The sequence below is a fragment of the Atractosteus spatula genome, chromosome 4 (genome assembly GCF_055471065.1).
Source record: "Atractosteus spatula isolate fAtrSpa1 chromosome 4, fAtrSpa1.hap1, whole genome shotgun sequence".
Classification (NCBI taxonomy): domain Eukaryota; kingdom Metazoa; phylum Chordata; class Actinopteri; order Semionotiformes; family Lepisosteidae; genus Atractosteus; species Atractosteus spatula.
In genome coordinates this window covers 52,008,968-52,031,409 of record NC_142709.1, presented here as the reverse complement: position 1 = coordinate 52,031,409, position 22,442 = coordinate 52,008,968, and the positions used below count along the sequence as shown (strand labels likewise).

At 35.6% G+C, this 22,442-nt stretch overlaps 1 protein-coding gene across 1 annotated transcript in view; it reads left to right on the top strand.

Moving 5' to 3' along the window:
• frmpd4 (FERM and PDZ domain containing 4) overlaps window positions 1-22,442 on the top strand; it is a 90,264-nt gene that overhangs the window by 33,161 nt on the left and 34,661 nt on the right. Inside the window, exon 2 of the mRNA XM_088913347.1 lies at window positions 14,121-14,237. Coding sequence (XP_088769473.1) covers window positions 14,121-14,237 — 117 coding nt within the window. The remainder of the gene's footprint in view (window positions 1-14,120; window positions 14,238-22,442) is intronic.

Sequence of the window (22,442 nt, the reverse complement as noted above, 5' to 3'; positions counted from 1 at the left end):
TTCGCATTTAATAGATAATGTACATTTACAATGTATAATATAATCATATCAATACACATATTTGAAACTACTGTATAATAGTATTTTTGTTCCCATTCAGAGAAAATAGGCAAATATGCTGAATACAACCATTTAACAACAGTGCTTATGACAATATTTTTAAAAAGGCTTAAAAAGAGAACTGCCTGATAGCTAAAAGACGACACTTTTGGCTCAGTCAATGGTTAATCATATTGAAGCACCATCATTTATTTGAGAGAATCACAAATTACCCAACAGCTTCAAAAAATTCACAAGTTACGAGTTCATTAATTCTGCAGGGTCGATACTATACTGGCACTCAATTATTTAGTTATGAATGTGACGGTATAGTCATCACTTATTGATGCCTGCTCCTGAGGTACAGTTTCATTGTCCTAAAGCTAAGACGGCTGGCACTAAAGAAACCATGATGACTGTGAGTCAGCAGGAACTCTGACTGGAATAAAACCTTGAAAATCATTCTGATAAAAAACAATAAATGAATGCTTCTCAACTGAATACCTAGAATGAAAATGGATTTTTTAAATCTGTCAGCATTTACAGGATCCACAGCTGAAGTCAAATCATCTGAACATGTAAGTGTAATATTCTTCTGATTGCAGTTGATGGCTGCAGTTAAGGATCAAGGCATGGAATCAATGACTAACTCTAGTTCTGTGTCTTTAGCTCTGGTGGGCCTTGGAAAGATATCCATGGCAAAGATGGGGCCTGGGAAATATCTTTGTTTCTATTGTTTGAATGTCTCGTGTCTCAGAATAACTCATCACCATGGTGAGCAGCAGATTTTATATTGCAGTATAAATACATGAAATATATATTGCAATATAAATATAATTAAACACAGGCATAAAATAGCCCTATATTTATAAAATATTAGACTGTGAAAAAGTAACATTTTCGTTACTTACTATTGCCTGTGAAGGGGTTCGGTAAGCACTGAATGTACAGCATATAGCCACAGCATACAGGATTATTAGATCACTCTACCTCTTCTTATTATTTTGCACACAAATACACTTTTAAGATGCAAGAGATTTCTGATGTTTCAGATAGATCCCAAAATCACCTCTGGCACAAGATTTCTGCTTTTATTTATGATAAAATAAATGAAGCGCCTCCTTAAAATGCAATATACTGTACCTTTTCTTCTGACTTTAGGTACGAATTGCTTTCTAGTTGTGTTGTAGAAATGAACTAGTAGAAGTATATACTGTATAATGGGCCTCTTGTGTATGTGGACATTTGCTTAATGATTGAAAAATCAAAATCAGATAATACCGTATTCAACTATTCAAGTTCAGTACATGAAAAAATAATACACGAAGTAGGGGAAAATGCATCTATCAATCCAAACACCTATGAAAGGCTCGTCAACAAAATCATTTTAGATGGACAGTACTTGAATTGATGGTTTTGAGTAACATCTCCCCTCCCCCAGTCCACTTCAACAATCTGGGATTTGTCCTGAGCTGCAGTTTTCAACATTATACTGCTAAATCCTCTTATCCCACAAACTTTTTTGATTTTTTCAAGATTATAAGGATTAAGAGATAAAGTAGAGAGCTTTTGCCTGATTGTAGGTTGTCTGTATTACACTGTATATTATTCTCTAAAGACACAAAGGAGACCTGAATATTCCTTTTTTTTACAATTAAATATTATTTCAATTATTGTTTATAACAATATAAATAACATTTTCAAAATGCATTTTGTCCCCCTGATGATTTCCTTAGGAATAGAGTTGCTTTCTGAAAGCAATAATTTTTCGATTCCTTATTTTCCAAATTGAAATTAATTCCGTGGAAAACAGTGAAATTCTTATCGCAATTAGTGTTTATGGTTATAGTGAACAGAGTTGGTAAAGATAATTATTGAGGATTTGTGCATATACTGTATATTGAAATATCAGACAAACATGATTCAAACAAGTGTCATTTTACTTGCATGCAAGTTATGTTGAAATATGAATGAAAAAGATTAATTGCTGACTCCAAAATCTAAAATGATAGGATATCTGCAGCAATGAATCAATAATTCAGTATAAAATGATTATGGGAGCAACTATTAGAATTAAATAAAAATTAATTCCTGAAAAGCAGCCATCACAGAGGGTCTTTGAAATTAGATGTAATAAAAGAAAAGTTCCAGTTTACCCCTCTCCTTACACTTTATTGTGGAACATTAAAAACAAATACTGTATAGGATCGAATTTCCCATCATTTCCCCAAAGAGACCTGTCTCTTTGTTTTCTTTTAACATCAATATTATTGAATAATCCTATATTTGGAACAAAATTTAGATCCAGCATCATCCAGATCCAGCTCCTATCTCCTAACTCCTAGCCACCTAATCAATACACACTTTGATAACTACTAGTCATGACCAGATATTTGAGGATAGAATGTGTCAGCCTCATTCACCAGTCACCCATCCCATCAAAACATAATGTTACAAAGCACAACATATACATTTTAAGCAATATTGTTATTGCCAAACAATTAAAGTAGAATTATCATATTTTAAAAATCCAGCGACAAGATAACATAGGAACCTTATCCTTTTTTTAGTCTCATGAAGTCTAGAAGTACAGAATATTAAATTTGAGTTCTACACTAATAACATACTGTAGTTATTAGATTTGCTTGAGTCTGAATAAACTCGTAAGCCTTTAACCATTATAAAGCTGTTTTTTAAGTAATAATGTAAACTGCTAAACAGTTCTAAAAATATCTGTCATTTGAAATCAGAATAATATATTGTTATGAATATTACAGCAGCATTGTAAAAATGTTACAATTTGGATGCAATATTGAATGAAAATTCTTTTCTGCTTTATCTAATTAGAAGAGAGGAAATTATTTTTAATCTTACAATAGATTTTGGGACATTTCTTAAGACTTTATAATCTTAAACATTGAAGAAGGGTAACATGAGGCAGGGACATGAGATAGCCTTTACCATATTTCTGTGCCATATTTTGTACTCACGTGAAGTAACCCCTTTTATTGTTTTTTTCTTCTGATAATTTGTGGTGTCTTCAAGTTTATGAATTAATAATAAAAGTAATAATAATAATAAATGAGATCAAAGCAATGGTTGGTAACAAATGGTGCCACACAGATTCCATTATATATCCTGCTGTGGTGCAGTATGTTTTCATGTGGTGTTGCCAATTTCTTATTTTAAGTCTAATTTTTGAATTTGTTCAAAGGGCAAATTGCTAATTACTCTAAAATACAAGTAATTTTGCTTTAACCCCTACTAAAGTACATTTCTTTTGTCTGGTATTATTTGTGTTGTCAACTGAACTCCCAGTTTAGACATAAATTGTCAGTCATCAAAATCAGTCATTATTGCTACTGTCAGGTCAACGAAGCATGTTCTGCTTGTAATTTGTTTGAAGGTGTGGCCTGGCTAACTTTTTCACTTAAAAGAGCACTTATGTTTATTCACTAGAGGGTGACAATATTCTGTAGGCAATTAGAAAGCGAACTGCTAAATTGTATAAATTGTTAGTTTAACAACCAGTGCACTTAAATAAAAATGTAAATGAATGCCAATTAAATATTTTAAGCACAATGCATTAATGTTTAAATTACTGTCCAGAATCAGTTGTTGAACTTGACTTTATGCAAGCTTCTGATTACATTTTCAACTTAGTGAATACATGTTAAGAAATAAAACAACGATAACACCATATTATATATAAACTCTGAAGCATCTGATTGTCTTAAAATAAAATTATTTTATTCGAATTTTTGATATCTTATTTGAATAGGGGGGACAAAGAAAATTGAGAATTTGCTTCACCAGTTGAACTGAGAGAGAACTTTAGGTAGCCATGGCATCTTTAATGACCAATCAGTCAGGACCTTGGTTTAACAACTTGTCAGAACAGTGGCACCTACAGTCCAGTGTCCCTGGTTACCATACAGGGACACTGACCTGGAATATGTGGTCCAATTGAAAAGTGGTTTTCCCCTGAGGTCACTCATCCCAGTATCCCAGGAAGGCCCAGACATGTTTAGTTTCTGACACCTGATACAGTACGTTCAGGCTGGGAGGTAATAAAGCATAAATAAACGTAATGTTATCCAATAACCTTTTCCTTGTTTACCTAACGTGCATCTATGATTGGAAGGCTTGTAACCTAACACAACATACCCTTTGTTTCAGAGAAATCTGTTGTTGAGTGAAAATATTCACTGCTGCTGTAATCCCCCCAATCTTTTCTTAAAGCAAAGTGCTAAAATAATTAGAACATTTTACCAGCTTTGCTCTTCAGAGTGGCACTCAGATTATCAAACATGGTGTTTATAGTGTAGCAATTGAATTAGACTGGCTCATTGCCTCCATCTGTTAGCATCTTGGTCATGCGCTTTCACACAGGTCCAGCTGAGGCTCATATACTGGCTTCTTCCCATGTCAGCTGTTGAGAATGTGGATGCCTGTTGTTAAACAATCTGGCCTTTAGGAAGCACTTTGTGACATCCAAAAGGCCTACTTCCAAAAAGCTTACCATCTGACTCTCCAGGTTCATGTAAAGTAGACTGTTCGGCATTCTCTTCAACTATATTTAAGATATCTAGGGAACCTACAGCAGATAAAATGTCCCTTATGTACAGTACAAAAAGCTCCAGAACTCCCTCCAATAGCGATCATGCTATAGGATCCCATAGAAAATTCTAGCCTATTTATTTTTTCTAATCTTCAATTATTATTTTTATTTTTAATGGCACTGCTTTTATTTATAACAACGACTTCTTTGTTATAATTCAAAAATTCAGAATTAATGGAAATGAAAGTCTGAAAATGAAGAACCAATTTTTACTGCATCCAAGCAGTAAATCAGGAATCATGATCTAGCAATCATGGCATAAATTCATGTTTCTCAAATCTTTTCCTGTTGTGTCCCACTTTAAAGCTGCAAATATTTATCCCCTCTACATTCCCACCCCTTATGGTTAAAATTTTGACCATCCTCTTGCGTACCTGTTTGAGTACCTGTTTAATTAGCTTAACAAAATTAGCTTAACAAAAAGCTAATTAAATGTGTATGCTTTGGTAATGTTGCTCATATGAGTATCTTCTCATAAGAAACTAATCAACCCCTGGCCTGTTTGTGCAGCATGCTAAATAATACCAACACATCCCCACTTACCAAGTCAGCATGAGTAGAGTAATTCCTTTTGCTGAGAGAGCTCTTGAATTAGTGATACGGTTTTGGGAACAGAAAACTAGCCCTGACTCACTGTCAAGAGTGATATTATAGAAAATTAAGAAAGACTGTTACAAATGGTAGTATCAGGTCAAAAGTTATATCACCCAGGAAAACATTCTCACATACTGTACAATAAAAATCAGTTAAATTTCTGGTTTGTGACCCAACATTTTAAAATGTTGTTTATTGACAAATCAGTAAGATGTTCTTTTTTAATTGCTTACAATCATGTCGTTCTTCTAAGACAATTAAGAATGTGCAATACATTTTTACCTGGACTACCTGTATATTATTAAATGCATCTTTGTGAAATACATTCCTGTTTATGTGCAAAGAAATTGTGTTCTCAATGTACCATTGATACTTTTCTACCTACTTTTCTGTTTCCCAAATTATTTGTTTTTAATAACATAAATGTCAAAAGTCAAGAAAATAGTTAAAAGATATACATTTTCTTGATATTTTTTCTGATGATATCTGTCATTGCATAGCATTTCTATCATGGTGCTAATGTTGCTGAAGGTCAAATTCATAGGACAGCATGGACAGCATGGTTGAGATGGTATACTGCTGTAAGGGATAACATTGAAAATCATACCCTGTGACATGTTCATAACACCTAGGACTGTATCAGTTGAGTAAATTCCTGTCCATTCTTGTGGGTGGATTGAAACTGTGGTAAAGGTTGGAATAAACTAGTTTTTCATTATTATTTCAACAGATGTGTATATTTTCCCCACAAGATTAATATTTTACACTTCCAACCATGAGTCTGTGGGAAAATTACACTTACCATCACAAGACAGCAGTATACTTGAACCTTTCTGGTGCTTGTTAGGTGAAAAAGAAGATTGTGGACTTTAAATGAAAATAATAAGGATGCCACTCTTATCTGATAATGGGTTTCCAGGTTACATTTTCTCTCCTTCGGCTCTTGTACAAATAGGAAAATATAATTGGGAAGACCAAGCTTGCTGAGAATCCCTTTGATTTATTATCTGTGATAAAAAAACTCAGTTTGCTTCACATAAGGAGTATGTGTTATACTGGTACAGTACAGTATGTGTCTAGTAGTTCCTTGATGGAGGTCCAAAAATTAAATGACTCAGTAAAAACACATTTCGGAAAATAATGGATGCACTGAATTTCTCTTGACCCATTTAATTAACATTTCAAACAACACAGTAGTATGAGTACATATTGGTTGCATAGCAACATAGAGATTCAGCTCTTTTTGTATGGCTATTTGTAAATATCTCTGAAACACCGACACATTGATTTAAAACATTTAATCTAATCAAAGTAGTAATCTTTTCTATATATTATACTGTGCGTACATTAGTAGACTTGTCTCAATATGTTCCTTACAATACTGTGAAAAGGAGGGAAGATAGGCCTAAGATCTGTACAATATAATAAGGCAGAACCTTTTTTACATAATTAATATTATACCAGTGCTTGATAAGGCTTTCAGTTCTAGCAGAACAGCCATAAATATAGAGAGCTATCATGCAATTAAAAGTACAGAGCCAGCATAAATATCACACAGTAAAAATCATGTAAGCTGGAGGAGCTGGGACTCTACACTGAATAGATGAAATCTTCTTATTGTTGGATATCTCCATAACATAATCCTGAGAGCTGCAAATCTCCTCAGGGAGTAAAGTCATTCAAACATCAGATCAAGGTAGAACTACCACACTATCTTCCAGGTATGGAGCACTTGCAGATTTGCTCATTATTTGATGTGTTTACTGTACATCTTTCACAATGAGGCAAAATTGAAATGTTGCGCCAAGTCTTGAAATGTCTCACCTAAAAACATTGAAGCATTAATAAACTCCAATTACAAGAATTAAGACATAATTATAATCTCTTCTTAACAGAGGGATTTTCTTTTTACTAAATATCACAATATTGTTTTCTTCTTCTGTACTGTAGTTCTTGGCCCACCTTTTTTACCATTATGAGCTACAGCATACCACCTATCCCTATCATTTGTTTTATACACAGAGTTTGCTTTCCCCTCACTGTGGTTGTCCCGGTGATGGATTTATTTCATTAATCCGAATCCTCCTTCTATCTAAAATACAAGATGCAATGTGATTCATCCAGAGCTAAGTCCATCATTTTTACTGCACTGCTGCTATGGACCTAAATGCTTTGATATTTTTACGCATTAGTGCATTTTTTGAATATTTTGTCATTGTCATTTGAGGTGCCAGAAAACAAGTGTATCACGAAACCTTTCCTGTGATGTTTGTATTTGACTTTGACTTCGACGTCAGACTGAAAGTGGCAGAGGCTGAAAGGGGTTTGTAGTACTTGTGTACGAACTGAATGTACACCTTGAATGTAATTCAAGAATATCCATGAATGTAATAATTATTGAATGAAGGTCCATTACAAAATTTTGAGGTCAGTTTTTTTGCAAAGGTTCATCTGTCTTCTTCAGTTCTGTTCCAGAATTATAACATTGTCCTGTGCATGTGATATGGTAAATTAAAAATGGTTAATTAAAAAAAACAACAAATGTATCCTCTTCTCCAAAAAGCTATAAAATGTTATAATAGAACAATAATGTAAAATAAGAGTTTGATGATGCAACAAGAAAATATCCAGTATAATAAGGAAGGCTGTGGGTACATTGTGGGTACAATTCTCACTATATTTGTGAGTTGCTGTGAATCAAAGCCATCAAAACCCATATTTATGGGTTATTCATCTTGTACTGATTACCCTGATATCACTACCACCATCCTTACAAAGCCAATGTATGACTGATATGAGCCACTGCTATTAATAAGTGGCTCACAGACATACCCAATGACAGAAGTGCTTAATAACCTGGTGTATGAAAGTGTACGTGCTTCAGACTGATGTTAACTTGGGAGTCTGACTTCTTCATTAGGCTGACAGCTTTGTCTTTTTCAATGTGTGCCAGGTAGGAGTGACTAAAATTTGCTATAGACAGCTACCAATGCAAATAACAAGGGCCGAATTGAAAGAACAAAAATGATGAATGAAAAGGTGATTAAAAAAGGAAGTTGTTTTCTTACTGTGGTGTCACAGTGGCAGGTGCATCTCATGTCATTTAAAGGAAAACCAGCTTGCCTAAGGGAAAATGGGTAAATGTGAGTACATTGCCTCACATAGCAATTCTGTAATTACAGTAACTTTTTAAGATCAAAATATTCTTTAAAGATCATTTCCTTGGCCTTTTACTGTCTGGTGTTTTTTTTTTACTGTTCATTTTCACAAAAGCCATCATATATATTTTTGTTAACCCCAAAAAGTTTCAAATGGACTTTATGAGGATTCTATTAAAACAATAATTGTTTTTCTTGTAGATCTTTTATTCTCAAGAGTCCCCTAATAAAATTATTTACACAGCTTTCAAAACTACTTTGATTATAATACAATTTTATTTCCATTTGCTGCAATATTTTGTATTATGCATATACAGTATTTTATATTATTCATTTAGAGTATACGAAGGGGCCTTCAGTGGATCCTGTATTTGAATAGAGTACATAGTCAAAGTATCTATTTGCTTGCTTGATCAGCACTATTTTTCTGTTTATTCTTGGCCATGAACAGAAAATAAAAGACAGGTCCACAACAACATACAGTACGTGTTTTTAAGAAAATTTTGGAAAATATTGTATCCATAAAAGTGTGGAAAAAGAATGTTATATTTTCAGTTTAGCCCCAGATACTAATTCTAATGTAAAAATGTCTATGAAGTTTAAGTGGCTGTTACAGCTTTAGGTTCTTATCTATAAATATGTTTAACAGTGTTGATTTCTGATATCCATTAGGTGCCTTTTCTTAGAATGTACAGTAGCAAGTCAGAAGGCTATGAGACGTGCAATTTTAAGTCTTAAAGACTTCTACTTTTTTAGTCAAGAAAACTGTGCCGTCAGAAGTCTTTTTATGGGATTTCCTTCAATTTTATTAATGTTAAAGTTTCTTTCAAAATGTACTGTAAGGAAGCTGCTCTTTTAAATTAAAAGGCTTTTACACTGAGGAATAAACATTCCAGTGAAGCCAATTAAGCAATTTTCTATTTCAGCAATTCGCCAATCCTTATACTTTGCAGTGATCTGCATTTTGGGAATTTCAATCTGTTGGACCTAAAAGTCTTGGGAATATATTGTGGCACGAAGTGTGCAGACAACAAACAGAAAAAAATATTTTGCTTCAGTTAGCATCTGGAGTTTATGCTAGTGAGGCCTGAAAGAGAGAATGAAGAAATATTTTGAAAAATCCCCTGTGTTTATATCACCTGCTGCTTTCCAATATTATTCACTCTGTTCTTTGGGTACACAAAGTGTTACAGAAAAGCAGAGCCCATTGCTGCTCATCTGGTTCGTAGTGGCTCCATGACTCACGGAGTTTATGAAAATTCAGTGACTCTGCATTCATGCCATGACTTGGAGGCTTGTTCCATTCTCCCACAAATCTAGGTGGTGTCAGCATTCTGACACTGTATTCTAATACTTATAGAAGATTGGAATCTGGAGAAATGATTCACTTTGATTTGTCTGAAACACCAAACCAGTGTAACTTTTCAGTGCTGCGGTATTACAGACCCCAGCTGGTGTAGAACAGTAGTTCTCAGGGGACAACCCTGACTTCTGGAAAAGTGATTTTACTTCAGGAAAAGTGATTTTAATTTTCTATATTAGGTGAAATTTTTTAAATTTCCTTAAAAAAAAAATTCTGGAGATCGACATTAATATCAGCGCTATGTCTGTTATGCTGGGGTGAGCCAAGGCTCGCAGTCCTCAGTCTCCATGGCAACCAGCTGCATTCACACAAGGAGTCGAACACCTCCCAGGGTTGTGAGGATTCACTCGTGCCACTTGTCCCAGCCACCTGCCCCCAGTTAACAAGTCATAATTCAGAGATAGTCAGTTCAGGATTTTTAAACCCTGTTCTGCCTAAGGACCATTGCTCTGCCATTGAGCTTCTGTATGGTTCTCGAACCTCGCTGCCACTTGGCGCCCCCGCCACCCATCGTCATCCCAGCACCAGTGGCATTGTGCTGAATCTCCTGGCTACCACCCTTGCTTGCTGGCACAGCCAACCTGCCCTGCTCTGCCCTACTCTGCTCTGTTAGCTGCACTCGCCTTCAGTTTTGAATCAGGCCAATATCGCCTATCCCAATCAGCTATCTCTGCCAGCTCTTGTAACTCCTCGTGCCTTTGCTGGGCTCAAGCACTTGGATTCGTCAGCCTGTCCAGCAGTCGCGGCTCTTTCCATCTAACCGCCATGTCAGAACAGTGCTACTTTCTGAGTTTCTGAACTCCCCTCATTCAGGTGTGTCAGCTGAAATATAATTAATTTGACTTACAGTAAGCAGAAGCTAAAGAAATGAATACTCACTGAGGGAGTGTCTGATACATTGTCACTCCCACCTGTGAAGTCCCACCTATTAAGACCCGTTTAGAAAGATATAAGGGATCTAAATCTTAATTACTGTATTGAAGAGAGACTGGAGTTTTGTAGGCTGATGTTGATGGAAGTAATATACTTTAACAAGGGTATTTTGAAACCAAGGACTGAGAGCAGAAAAAAACTCTAAATGAGACAGAAGATCAATTACATGCATCAATTAGCACTGGTGATTAAAGGCCCAGTTGGAACAAAAACCAACAGACATGGCAGTCCCTCAATAATCACCTTAGTAGAAAGTAAAAGTTACAGATATATGAAAAATGCATTTAAGAAAACTTAAATGGATTAATTGGAATTAAATGGAAAAAATAAATGGTTAAATGGATAACTAACAATGTATTTCGACATGTAATTTTGTATTGTTGTTTTAATTTGAAATAAAGGACATAAATCGCCAACAGCATTCTGTCTAATTAAATCTGCATATATTTACATATCTGTTCGTATAGAATTGTTAATGTTTTTGGTCAAAATTATTGGAACATTAATATTATAAAGCCTGAAAAAGGGTAGAGCACATGTATACAATAAGTGATTTACAGAGATTCCATGGAAAGGTATATAATGACTATGTATGCACATTAAGGTACAAAATATGAACCTCTGAAAGAGGTAAATAGTGGCTTCTTTGAAAAACTATTCCTTTTACTGACATATTCAGTTCTGAGGTCTGAGATGTTTTAACAGAAGATTAAAAAAAGTGGGACACTCCACCATTTAAAACAATTGTGAAAAAACACTAAATATACATTTAAAATTAAAAATAATCAAATGTGCAGTGCAGAAGATTTTGGTATTGTACAGTATGTTTGAACTATCTCAGCATAGGATGAAAAGAAAAAGGAGGGTGATTGTCAGTAATCTGTGGTGACTTCTGCAAACACAGTCATAGTAATTTGAAGCTGTTTTGGCTGTGCTAAAAAAGAGTAGATGTGAATGTGGATTACACACATGTGCTGTGGAAAGTGATTAGGACTGAAATAGAAAACGGAACAGCTAAACAACTGAGATGGTTTGTCTTGAGCACATCCAGCTTTCAGACAAATGGAAATACAGTATTGTGATAAGGAAGTCTGCAGATAGAGAAAAGCACCGAAATTAAAAAGATTTTTATCATTGTTTTATGTAATAATTACCATTTTTGTGTTTATATGTACTGTACGTTAGCAATTATTGTAAAGTTTAAATAACCTTTAAAATGCGGAGTTAGGCCTTTATAGTTTATACCCTGTAACAAGAAAAATATCACATTGTTATTGACAAGTGAAAGATACAGTATGATGTTGTGCAATATATTCATACTGTAAATAGTAAGCAAACAAAATAGCATTGCATTGCATTCTACATTGAGTCAAAAGTAATCTTTTATTAAAATCCTATTTAAATACTGGACAGAATAGATTTATGTCCTGGCATTACGTTTTGTTACATTTCACAATGACGATAACAAACAGATTTTACAAAAATGTGTTGATGCGAAGAAAAATAATGCAAAGGTCATTAAAGTCTGGTTACCAGTTTCACTGAATACTGTCGCAGTCTTATAATACAATAAACTCAGTCTTAATTAATAAGATCATGAGTCTCACACAACCATGCTTGATGTTAACAGCAGTAACAAGAAATATCACTGATGTTCTTGACAAACTGTAAACAGTAATGCAAAGTCTTTGTAGAATGCTGTCTTGTTTGGATTTAGGCTTAGACCAAATAAAAAATTAGGCCTCAACTCTAAACATTATTTTTAAATCCGAAATTCACGGCACGATTTGTTTGACACCTCTTCCTCCTGCCCAAAGGAAATCTGCCATCAAGTGGTGGATTTTTACTTCACACATGGCTGGCACGTGGAACAAAGTTTTGATTTGATCTGCGGTTTATTGGTTACTGTATGTGTAAACATCTTCGTTTATTCTATTGGCTTTTCAGCATTTGCTGCTAGTAAATCTTGCAGCCCATTTTTCCAAATTAGAAGCTGTACAAACATTTTATAGTCTCATTGAGATGTGTTTATTTCAAGTACATGAACATTTAGCGGGTGATTCAGACATAAGCTTCATTGATCTGTTTTGAGTCTGTGAAAGATTTCATAAGGCATTTATTAGCATGGTTTTAATGCCATCATATGAAGAAAACTGTGACATTTGGGTCTTAATATTCTCATACTTAGTAGTGGTCCTGTGGTAACTTTATATACTGTATATATATTATTACATCTGATATTTTTCATGTAACCTTTAAAAATGCTCAGTTAGCAGTTTATAGTTTATAAATTCCTTTTACAGATCTATTTTCTTAGTTCAGCCCATAATATGCTTTCCCATACTGCAATTTCATTCACCCAGTCTACATAGACTACACTTCACCCTTGATATTTGAAAAACATTGCTTTTGACATATTGTGCATGTAAAGGCTAAATTCTTTTTTGTACTCCCTGGAAACCCATTAAAGAGCCATTAGGTTTATATAGCAATTTTTTTCTCTTTCCCCAGTTGATGCTTACCTATGAAATCCGTACAGAACAGAATTCACACCTATTCCCGATACAAAATCACTTTGGAAGCCCTCAAGCTGTTGCTAGTTCATGCCAATAGTGGAAAAAGAAGTTATGTTAAAGTAGATCAGACTGATATTTTGTGAAGCAAAGGTCTAAATAATACATACTGTATAATGGAGCCTTTCTTTACATGACATATTTCAATGGAAGCAAAAATGAGAATCCTTAGTTGTGTTTAATGTTAGATTTATCACATTTTGTTAAAAAAATAAATCTTTACTTCCTGCCAAGAGGTACTGTGCTACTTTTTTAGCACTTGATTTTTAAGTCATGTGTAGGATTGTGGTGTACTATATTTTTCCATTCCGAATTTCCTATACCTGTACAATTATGTTGCCTGCCCTTGTTACAGTAAATGTCAGTGTTTAGGCTTCATTGACTTGTAATATATATGTATATTATTCATTTAAAAAGAAGAAAAAAAATTATTTGAGCAACGTATGTAACCTGAGCATTTTAAAAGTATTTTAAATCACATAAGCACCTGATCTATGTTTTATTGTCCAAATCCAGTTAATTAATTTTTTCAGATCACTCCACTTTGTTTACTGATAGTCCCTTTCTTTTGTCACGTCCTCGTCTAACTTTGAAATGTCTGCTGGGTGTCAGTTTAATGTCTTGAAAACAGTAAGAGTTCTAAGAGGAACTCAGAAGAGATTATTGGATTTTGGACAACGTATGGGGTTTGTCCTTTTTGCCAGAGCAGTTTTCCGTTTCCAGAACTGTTTGGAAGAATAATTTAAGGCTGCAGGAGAGCCTATGTTTGGGAAACCCTTTTTCAATTGTCTTAACTTTGACCATTCTTTTAAGCTGACATTTCTCCTTTCACCTCGCAGCCACAGGACAAAATCTTCTGGCTGGCCCCCACCTTCAGGGACCTGGAGCTCCTCGCAAGGACCCCCCTATGGATGGGAGATGGCGACAAATAGAGAAGGCAGAGACTGTTACATCAAGTAAGTGGCAAAGATACAGAGAACCCAGATGTTTAGAAGCTTCTGCAGCATGTAATTATTCCTCACACGTCACTGCCTACCACTTGTGAGTCTCCTGCTGTGTATATAGCATACTGATGGCTTGCTTTGGCTGGCGAGGAAGGAAAAGCAAAAGAGAGAAAAAAAAACATGTTTTCAAAGAATTGCATCAGTGTTAACATTGCAGGTAATTTCTAGAGCGCAAAGGCATAGGAACGGAATACAGCAACTATGTTCAAATCAGCAGGGCATGGCTGCCTTGATCTGATTAGAATCTGAAATAAAACTAAACCTGGAGATGGTCTGATTGTAGCCAATGCCAGCAGAGGCTACAATTAAGAAATTTGGGATTTCTCAGAAAATTGCAGGTAAATAATTTATGGCACTTTGTTGTGTTTAATGTGTCTCATTTTTTTTGTAATATTTATTCATAAACAGTATTGTCAGATTTGAACTTCAACCATAATGCCCTGTGAAAATCATACAATGTTAAACAGATGGGACTTACAGTATATCTGCCTTTTCCATTCATGTACTGTATGTTGCTAGTATCTCCTTATTCTGTAGTAACTATGTATTTTTCTAAAACTGTTGCAGTCCATAAAAAGGTAATTATTTCTCATCAACAATATCAGATATTTTGAATACACTTTCACTGTATTTTCATTCAATCTTTTTTTATTTTAATATTTCCTAAATTTATGGATAATAATTTTCTTGGTTTTCTATCACTAAAAGCCATACACTTTAAATCATGGAAAGTTGTCCATCCAGTGAACAACTCCTGTTTTGGCAAAGTCTCTATGGAAAATTTGGATTTGGGAACATCTTGATTGGATATTTGGATTATAGTAATATAAAATATCGTATGGTTTTTGAAACAATGAGCTCATTATCACAGATGTTTTATTGTTTCTTTGTCTTGAAGGTTTGCTTAATTCTTTTTTTATTCTGAACTTTGCATATGATATGTTGCTAATTTGTTTTTACACAGGTATACTGTAGCATCCAATGTCCAATAAAAACATGCTGGCTATTCATAACTTAAGTGATGGCTTTCAATTAAATCAAATCAATTATTCCGATATACAGTACTGTACATCATAGGCATGTCAATGTGTGGTGTTATAAAGATCTTGCTCTGGGAATATGTAAAGTTTAAAGATGATCCTGTGAATTCAATTACATATTGCTGATTACAGACAATTCCTGCTGCAGATTTTGACAGAGAATCTAATAAGGTGGGTTTACTTTATTACAGGAAACAGGCAAAAATGGGCATTTTGCAGCCAGTAAGAATAATAATATCTCACCATTGACTGGGCTTTAAAAAGTTCACAGCAGCTATTCTGTCAAGGTATTATGTATGGTTCGGGTACTAGTGGCAGTTTTTTGAAGGTTGCGTTGGTTCTCTTCAACATACTGTAGAATAGTCTTTTTATACAGTATAGTCCGTTTTCCAAAAATAAACATTCTGTGCACATAGTGGGCAATACTTGTCTCCAGGTGGGTTCTGGCACAGTGGGGTTCTGCTCCAGTCAGAGCAGTACAGGTTTTTCATATCTCAGTCAGTTTCCTCCTACAATCTGTGGCATGAATACGAAAACCAGTTTTCATTGAAAGAAAACGTGTGCTTAGGTATGTGTAACCCTGCTGCTGAGCCCAGAGCCTATTCCATAAGGTGACGTCATCCCATTGGAACATAAAGGGGTGAAATCCTTACAGCAGGACTTCCCTTTGAAGAGCAGAAATCCTTGCTGTCTGAGCAGTGGTGCTTTGGGCACCTAGACCCTTTGAGGGAGAAGAGCTGCATTTCTCAGCTGGTTATATAAACACTGAAGAGTACCTAACGTAACTGCACATTATTTATGTTAGATAACACAGTTCTTGTAATTTATATTTGAATTTCTTACATTATTTTTACACCTCAAAAAGAGTCACACTAAGCTAAACAGTGCCCGTGGCATTTATTTCACTCACACATACTGTACTGTGTGCTGCAGTATGCTACATAAGGTGAAATAAATTAGTGTTATTTGAATGTCTGAGTAAATAACCCTCCATTCTTCTCTTCCATATTGACAAACGTAAACTCATCACCCCTAAAGGAAAAGATTAAGAGGGGATGGATTTGTATCCTAGAAAATCATGCTACAGACTGATATTGAAGGAATGATGCACACATTATTGTCTGTTGCTAGATGAGCCGAACGGCTTCATCTCATGTTTTTGAAAAACTGAATCTCAATAGTTTCTATATATATTCAATCAATAGTTTGTACTCAGCCAATTCCAAATACCAGCAAATGCCAAATGGGAGACACTGCAGACTGGATGCATGTTCACTGGCAGGTCCATTTGTTATTTTACATGCGGCAGACTAACAGCTCCAAATTGAAGAGTTAGTGCAGAACAGGATTTTGATTTCTTTAATGTGTTGGACAAAAATGTGAGGTCAAGCAGAAATCTTGCCATTAACTGTCAACTCAAAATTGCATTTTATTTGTCATACAGAGTTAAACTTAAATGTTATAGTGTCTTAACTTATTCACAGTTCTGTTTTTTTTCAAGAATATTATTATTCTAGAAAATCTTTGAGACCATATACAAGAGATACAATACAAGGGAATGCTCTCTTACCTAAGGCAGCTACATACTGTAGATCTGAGCATATAAAAACCCTAAAGAAAAACACTGCACAGTTCAGGAGACACTACAGAGTTTATGCCGGTCTTATATGAAAAAAAAATTACAAAGAGACAACTCTTTCTCTGTTACTACTAAAACCTAGAAGTCTCCCCAGAATAGTGTACTTTCTAAAACCCAAACACCACTAAAACCTTTGTCACTCTACAGGATTCGACACGACTTCTAGTCAGAGAGCATGTCAAATTTAACGACTGCAGTTGCTGAATCTCACTGCCTTTTCTGTCCTAGAGGGCGTCAAATTATAGGACTAGGAATCGAAGGGGGTGACTTATCACACGATTCCCTCATGACTGTTCCAAATCTCGTATCGCGACTCAAAAGTATCGCGAGGTCATCCCATTTTGGCAGCCAATCAATGTGGAGCACACCGGAATAAGAGGAGGAGCACCATACAAAAGTAAACAAACAACAAACACGAAATGACAAACACGAAACATCGAAGAGATGTCATCATTTATTTTTTAAAACACTTGCTTTCCTTCCTTCCTTGCAGCCGCATTGTATACATTATACTTCCGGTTGAGCGCTCATTGGCTGTTGACTGAGCAGAGACAAGTGCCCCCCCCCCCCACGTTTTGCGACTCGCTATGAGAAAATCAAACCTGTTTGATTTTAATGATTTTAATGACAGAAGGGTCTCTGTTTAGAGTACGTCTCCATACAGGACATTATAACATAGTGTCTACAGAGGAGACATCAGAGACCATTTCACCCAGAAGTCTTCTCAGAAATTTGATCAAAGTCTACAGAATATTGAAAGGTACCATCAAAGCAATTTCCAGTGATTAGTCAGTCACAGCAGGCAGAGGAATTAAAAGGGCATGCAAAGCATGAATATGTAGAAAAATGTAGAAAGACATCAGCGGAAAAAAGAAGGCCTAATTTTGTAATGTTTGCTGGGTTTATGGAGAAACATAACAGATCACAATACAGGTAGAATTTTGAAGAAAAAATTGAATGATGCTCAAAAATGTACTTCCATTTGATTAAACAACCCAGACAAATGGCCTCATTGTTTTTAGATCAGTTCTTACATTCTAGATGACAAGAACCAAAACCATGGCAAAAATCAGCATGATGCACACATTGTTCATATGCAAAGCTGTCTCTGCATACTGGGAGCTTCTGATTCAGGTTAATTTCCAATTCTTTAAGTGGGAAAACACCTTCCTTCTTCAATAATGTATTTGCTGTAAGTTTCTCAAATTACAGTTGAAAACATAGTACATTTCCCAAGAGCATCTACAGTACCTTATCTGGGTGCAAGTCAATTTGCCAATGTCAATGACTGGTACAGTCTGGAGACTGAACTGAAAAAGTCCACCTTTTTATCTGAGGGTGATTTAACATGTTTTCTGAAAGCATGAAAAATATCACAAAAATGTTTTTTAAAAATGTAAAGGCTAATTCTCATTAAAAAACTGAGCAATATATACAATCTTTACACAAAGCAAAAAGAATACCCTCTTTTAGTTCTTGGCCATGTAACGTTGCCATAGCCAAAATGTAAATGTAGTGGCTCTCTGAAGGCACCAGTTCTGTAGGGTTTGGGCATTTACTGTGACAATTATTAATTGTAGCAGTAAATCACAAAGTTAATTCTTTTGATGGCTTTAGAATCCAACCACGCGACATAACTCAAACAACGCACACACACAGGTACTAATACACGAGGATACATTTATTAATACATAGAATATGCATATAAACTTAACAGATCTTATCGAGAGGGTTATCAGAATACAAAAGATATATATTCATTCAGTTACAAAGAGTTACATATATCAAGAGGACATACGTTCAGTATATCATTCATTTAGACCGTTTCATAAATGAACTTGGTTATAACTTCTACATTAGATACTTGAAACAAGTACATAACTCTTAGGAATTAAATTGATATCAACTGGTTGGGATAACAATTGAATTCTCGAGCTGTAATGCATTGAAGTTGAATACTCATCCAATCTCTGGGTATTCATATCTCCTGCAGGCACAAACAATCAGCTGCAGGCTTGTTGCTGTCCAATCCGCGCTCTCTGGCTCCGTGCCAGGCTGTGCTGTGCGGCTTGCGACGGTGCGCTGCTGATGCTCACTGACCGGCTAGTTAGTGTTGGCTTTAACTAGCAAAGTTTGTGTACAGGAGAAAAGATGCTGTGGGTCCCAGCAGGTCAGGAAGAGGACCGGTTCGTTCCTGATGAAGCGCTAGTTCTGAATAGTGATTCAGCTGTCCACAGTTCCGACCTGTTCACGAGGCCTGCTGCTGTTACTAACCTCGGGTGGATCCTCTGGTTAGTCTCTGGCAACCTCCGCTCTAGACTCTTAGAACAAAGGAAAGTTCTGGCACTCGGACACACTGGCCGTTCCGTGGTTGTCCAGGCTGAGTCTCAGGATGGTCAGGAGGCGTGCTGCGAGAATGTCCTGCCCTTGGGAGCCTTCTGCTCCTGGGCTGTCCTGCCCTGGAATTCTCCTTTGAATTCCCTTTAGAAAAGTCCAAAGAAGTCTCCACTGAATCCCTGAATCTCTCTGAATCTTTTGAATCTCTCAGGCTCTCTGTGTTGTCTGTTTTTACCTGGAGGAACTTCAGCTCGTCGATTGGCTGAAAGTTCCATGGGCATCAGAGTCCCACGTGGGTTACTCGGCCCTACCAGTCCCTGATTGGTTGATCAAGGTGAGATATGAGTCACTTACTCCTGACACCTAGGAATGCAGTCCAGATGTCCATCTGGCACTCCCTAGACAGATAGGCGCCAATGGATGACCATTGATCATGATAGCCAGACTTAGCTAAGTGCATCCCCGTCTGGGAGCTTGTTCCTTATCAAAAGAAAACATCCTAAATCAGCCTGCATGAATACTTTCTCTGTGGCTGCACCACAGAGATGGAGGATGAGATGGGGCCTCCTTTAGGACAGCATACCAACGCTTAATTCTGTCTTATTAACAAGCATTGCCGCTACAGCCATGTTAAAAAGGCAGAGTCAGCACAGTTACCAAATAGGCCTCAGTACACAGTTTCCTCTCTTGTACTGAAACTCTGGCTTTGTCTTCAAAGAATTAGTACAATAAGGTAATGGGTTTACACAGCAGATGTTATTTTTTTACCAAACAATATATGTATTTTATAAATATGCATTAATAAAAATTAATATGCCAAGATTTGATTTGTCAATCAAAGCCAGTAACATAGCCACTACTGTAAGTAAGAAGAATTTTTATTGACAGTCTTATACAGTATAAGTGCCATAGACTGGCAATATATTCATTTGAATATTTTATTGAAAACCCTTGTTAATTCTTGTGGCTCAGATTGCAATGTATTGATGTGTATAAAAATAGATTTTATTTTTTGAGGTTAATAACATCATTCTGCATATATTTGTATAAATGTAAATACTATATATATTTAATTTTAAAACCTTAACATTGTCTTAAAATTTAAAGATAATAATAGAACATAGATTTGAGTATTATGTAAATTATTGGACAAAATGAAACAAATAATGGGAGAAAGGAAAATAGTTTGCAATAGCTTTTTGTTGGAGGTTGATCATAATTTTATTTCAATATTGGAGGAATGAAATCCTTTTGGAACTGGATCTAACAGAGCATCAGAAATCACAAGCAATCGAGTGGTGCTGTCTCACAACTTTTGGGTGCTGGGTTCAATTCCGGACTAGTGCAGTTCTGTGTGCAGTTTAATGCTTTTCACATTAATTTTGTTCTTATCTGTGTGTGCCCTGGTTGCCATAACATTTGGCAGGGATGAGTGACTTCCTGACAAGAGATGAAGGTTAGACAGGATTGACATCGGAGAGGGAATGATAGTTTTCATAGATAACAAGAAACATAATAAACTATACAGCAGGTTAGTCCATGGAGCATATAGGCAATTAGGTGTTCATGTATGTATATAATGTGTGTATGAGACCAGGTTCTTCAGTGTGAGCAGTTCATATACACACTAAAGCCTCTATGTTTCTCTCTAAAAAAAGTAGAATAAAAATTACATTTTAGATACAGAAGTCATAAACAGTAGTCTGGGCAATGAAATCTCTTGATTTTGCTTGAAACAAGCAAAACAATTATCCTGATGTTATTCTTTTTTTACCATATTTACCATATGTAGTGTTTATATTGATGCCAGATCATAACACTATGTATCTGGTGAACTGGAAACTAAATTTTAAAAACAGAAGAATGTTAACAAACATGCAGCTATGGCTTTGAAGGTGGTGAGGTTTAGGCAGTTCACAGTATGTTGATAATACTGAATGTCTTGGAAATATTCACTATGACTGACATCTTGCCAAGAACATTGTGGATTCCCCTTTCATGGGAAAGGGCCTGAGAGGTTTGATCACAGTCAGTTTGAATGCATTTGTTTTTAGATTGGTAGAACCTGGGCCCAGCTGCCAGAAAGAGCAGAATTATGAAGAACCGGGACCCATTACCAAATAATGGTAGTGATTAGGGATGAACTCAGAAGGAGTCATCACCACATAAGGAGGGTAGCCATTTATAGCAGGTGGCCAAGACTGTAAAGTAAACACATCACTTCCTTTCTTCATTGGACCATATGTTTGTTACTAGACAAAATCTGTGGCACTGCAACAGATCACAGTGGGAAGCTGAATGCAGTAGAAATCTCCAGACAATAATTTGCTTACAGTGAATTCAAAAGATATATAATAAATATATATTTCATATATATCTACTATCATCGTTATATTTCCTGTTTTATATACTATATACACATCCTGTATTGTGCTAATTATTATGAGCAGACAGGAGCTACTGTAGCTTTCTGACTGATGAATTGAACCATTTCAAGTAAAATGCCACCTGACCTAAATATACTGACGTCCTGTTTCTTCTGACAAAATCACCATACAAATAGTAGCTGGCTACCAAACAAAGAAAAAAAAATTAAGACAACTGATTATCGGCATGTACAGTAGATAGGAATGTTTTTCTGCTTTTAGAATTTCAGCTATGTCTTTCTACTGCAGACACATGGGAGAATCATCCTGTTTCGAATGTGTTGAGACTTAATTGCAGAACTGCAGTAGTGATAAAAAACAAATCCGCTTCCAGTTCCAGGAGGGAGAGAGACGGATGAAGCTGGCTGCGTTAAGTGTGCCGTGCATGCAAATGACAAAACACTCTGATAGAGCCGTATCAGAATCCTGGTTTCTCAATCAAAAATTGCTGCTATTCAGAAGCTCTTTCCTTTGACTGCTAATGCAGAAAATATAGGTACTAAAGAAAATAAAAATCTAAGCAACATCAATTATACTTAATAATAATACAATCTGGAACTTGAAGGCTGAAAGGCATTAATATAAACATTTTCAATGAAGACATTTACATAATTTTTCTAATAAAATAATTTCCTTATGCATTATGGCTGTATTGTTATAATTTTAGTTTTTACACATACAGTATACTGTAGTCATCTTTTACCTAATGTACAAT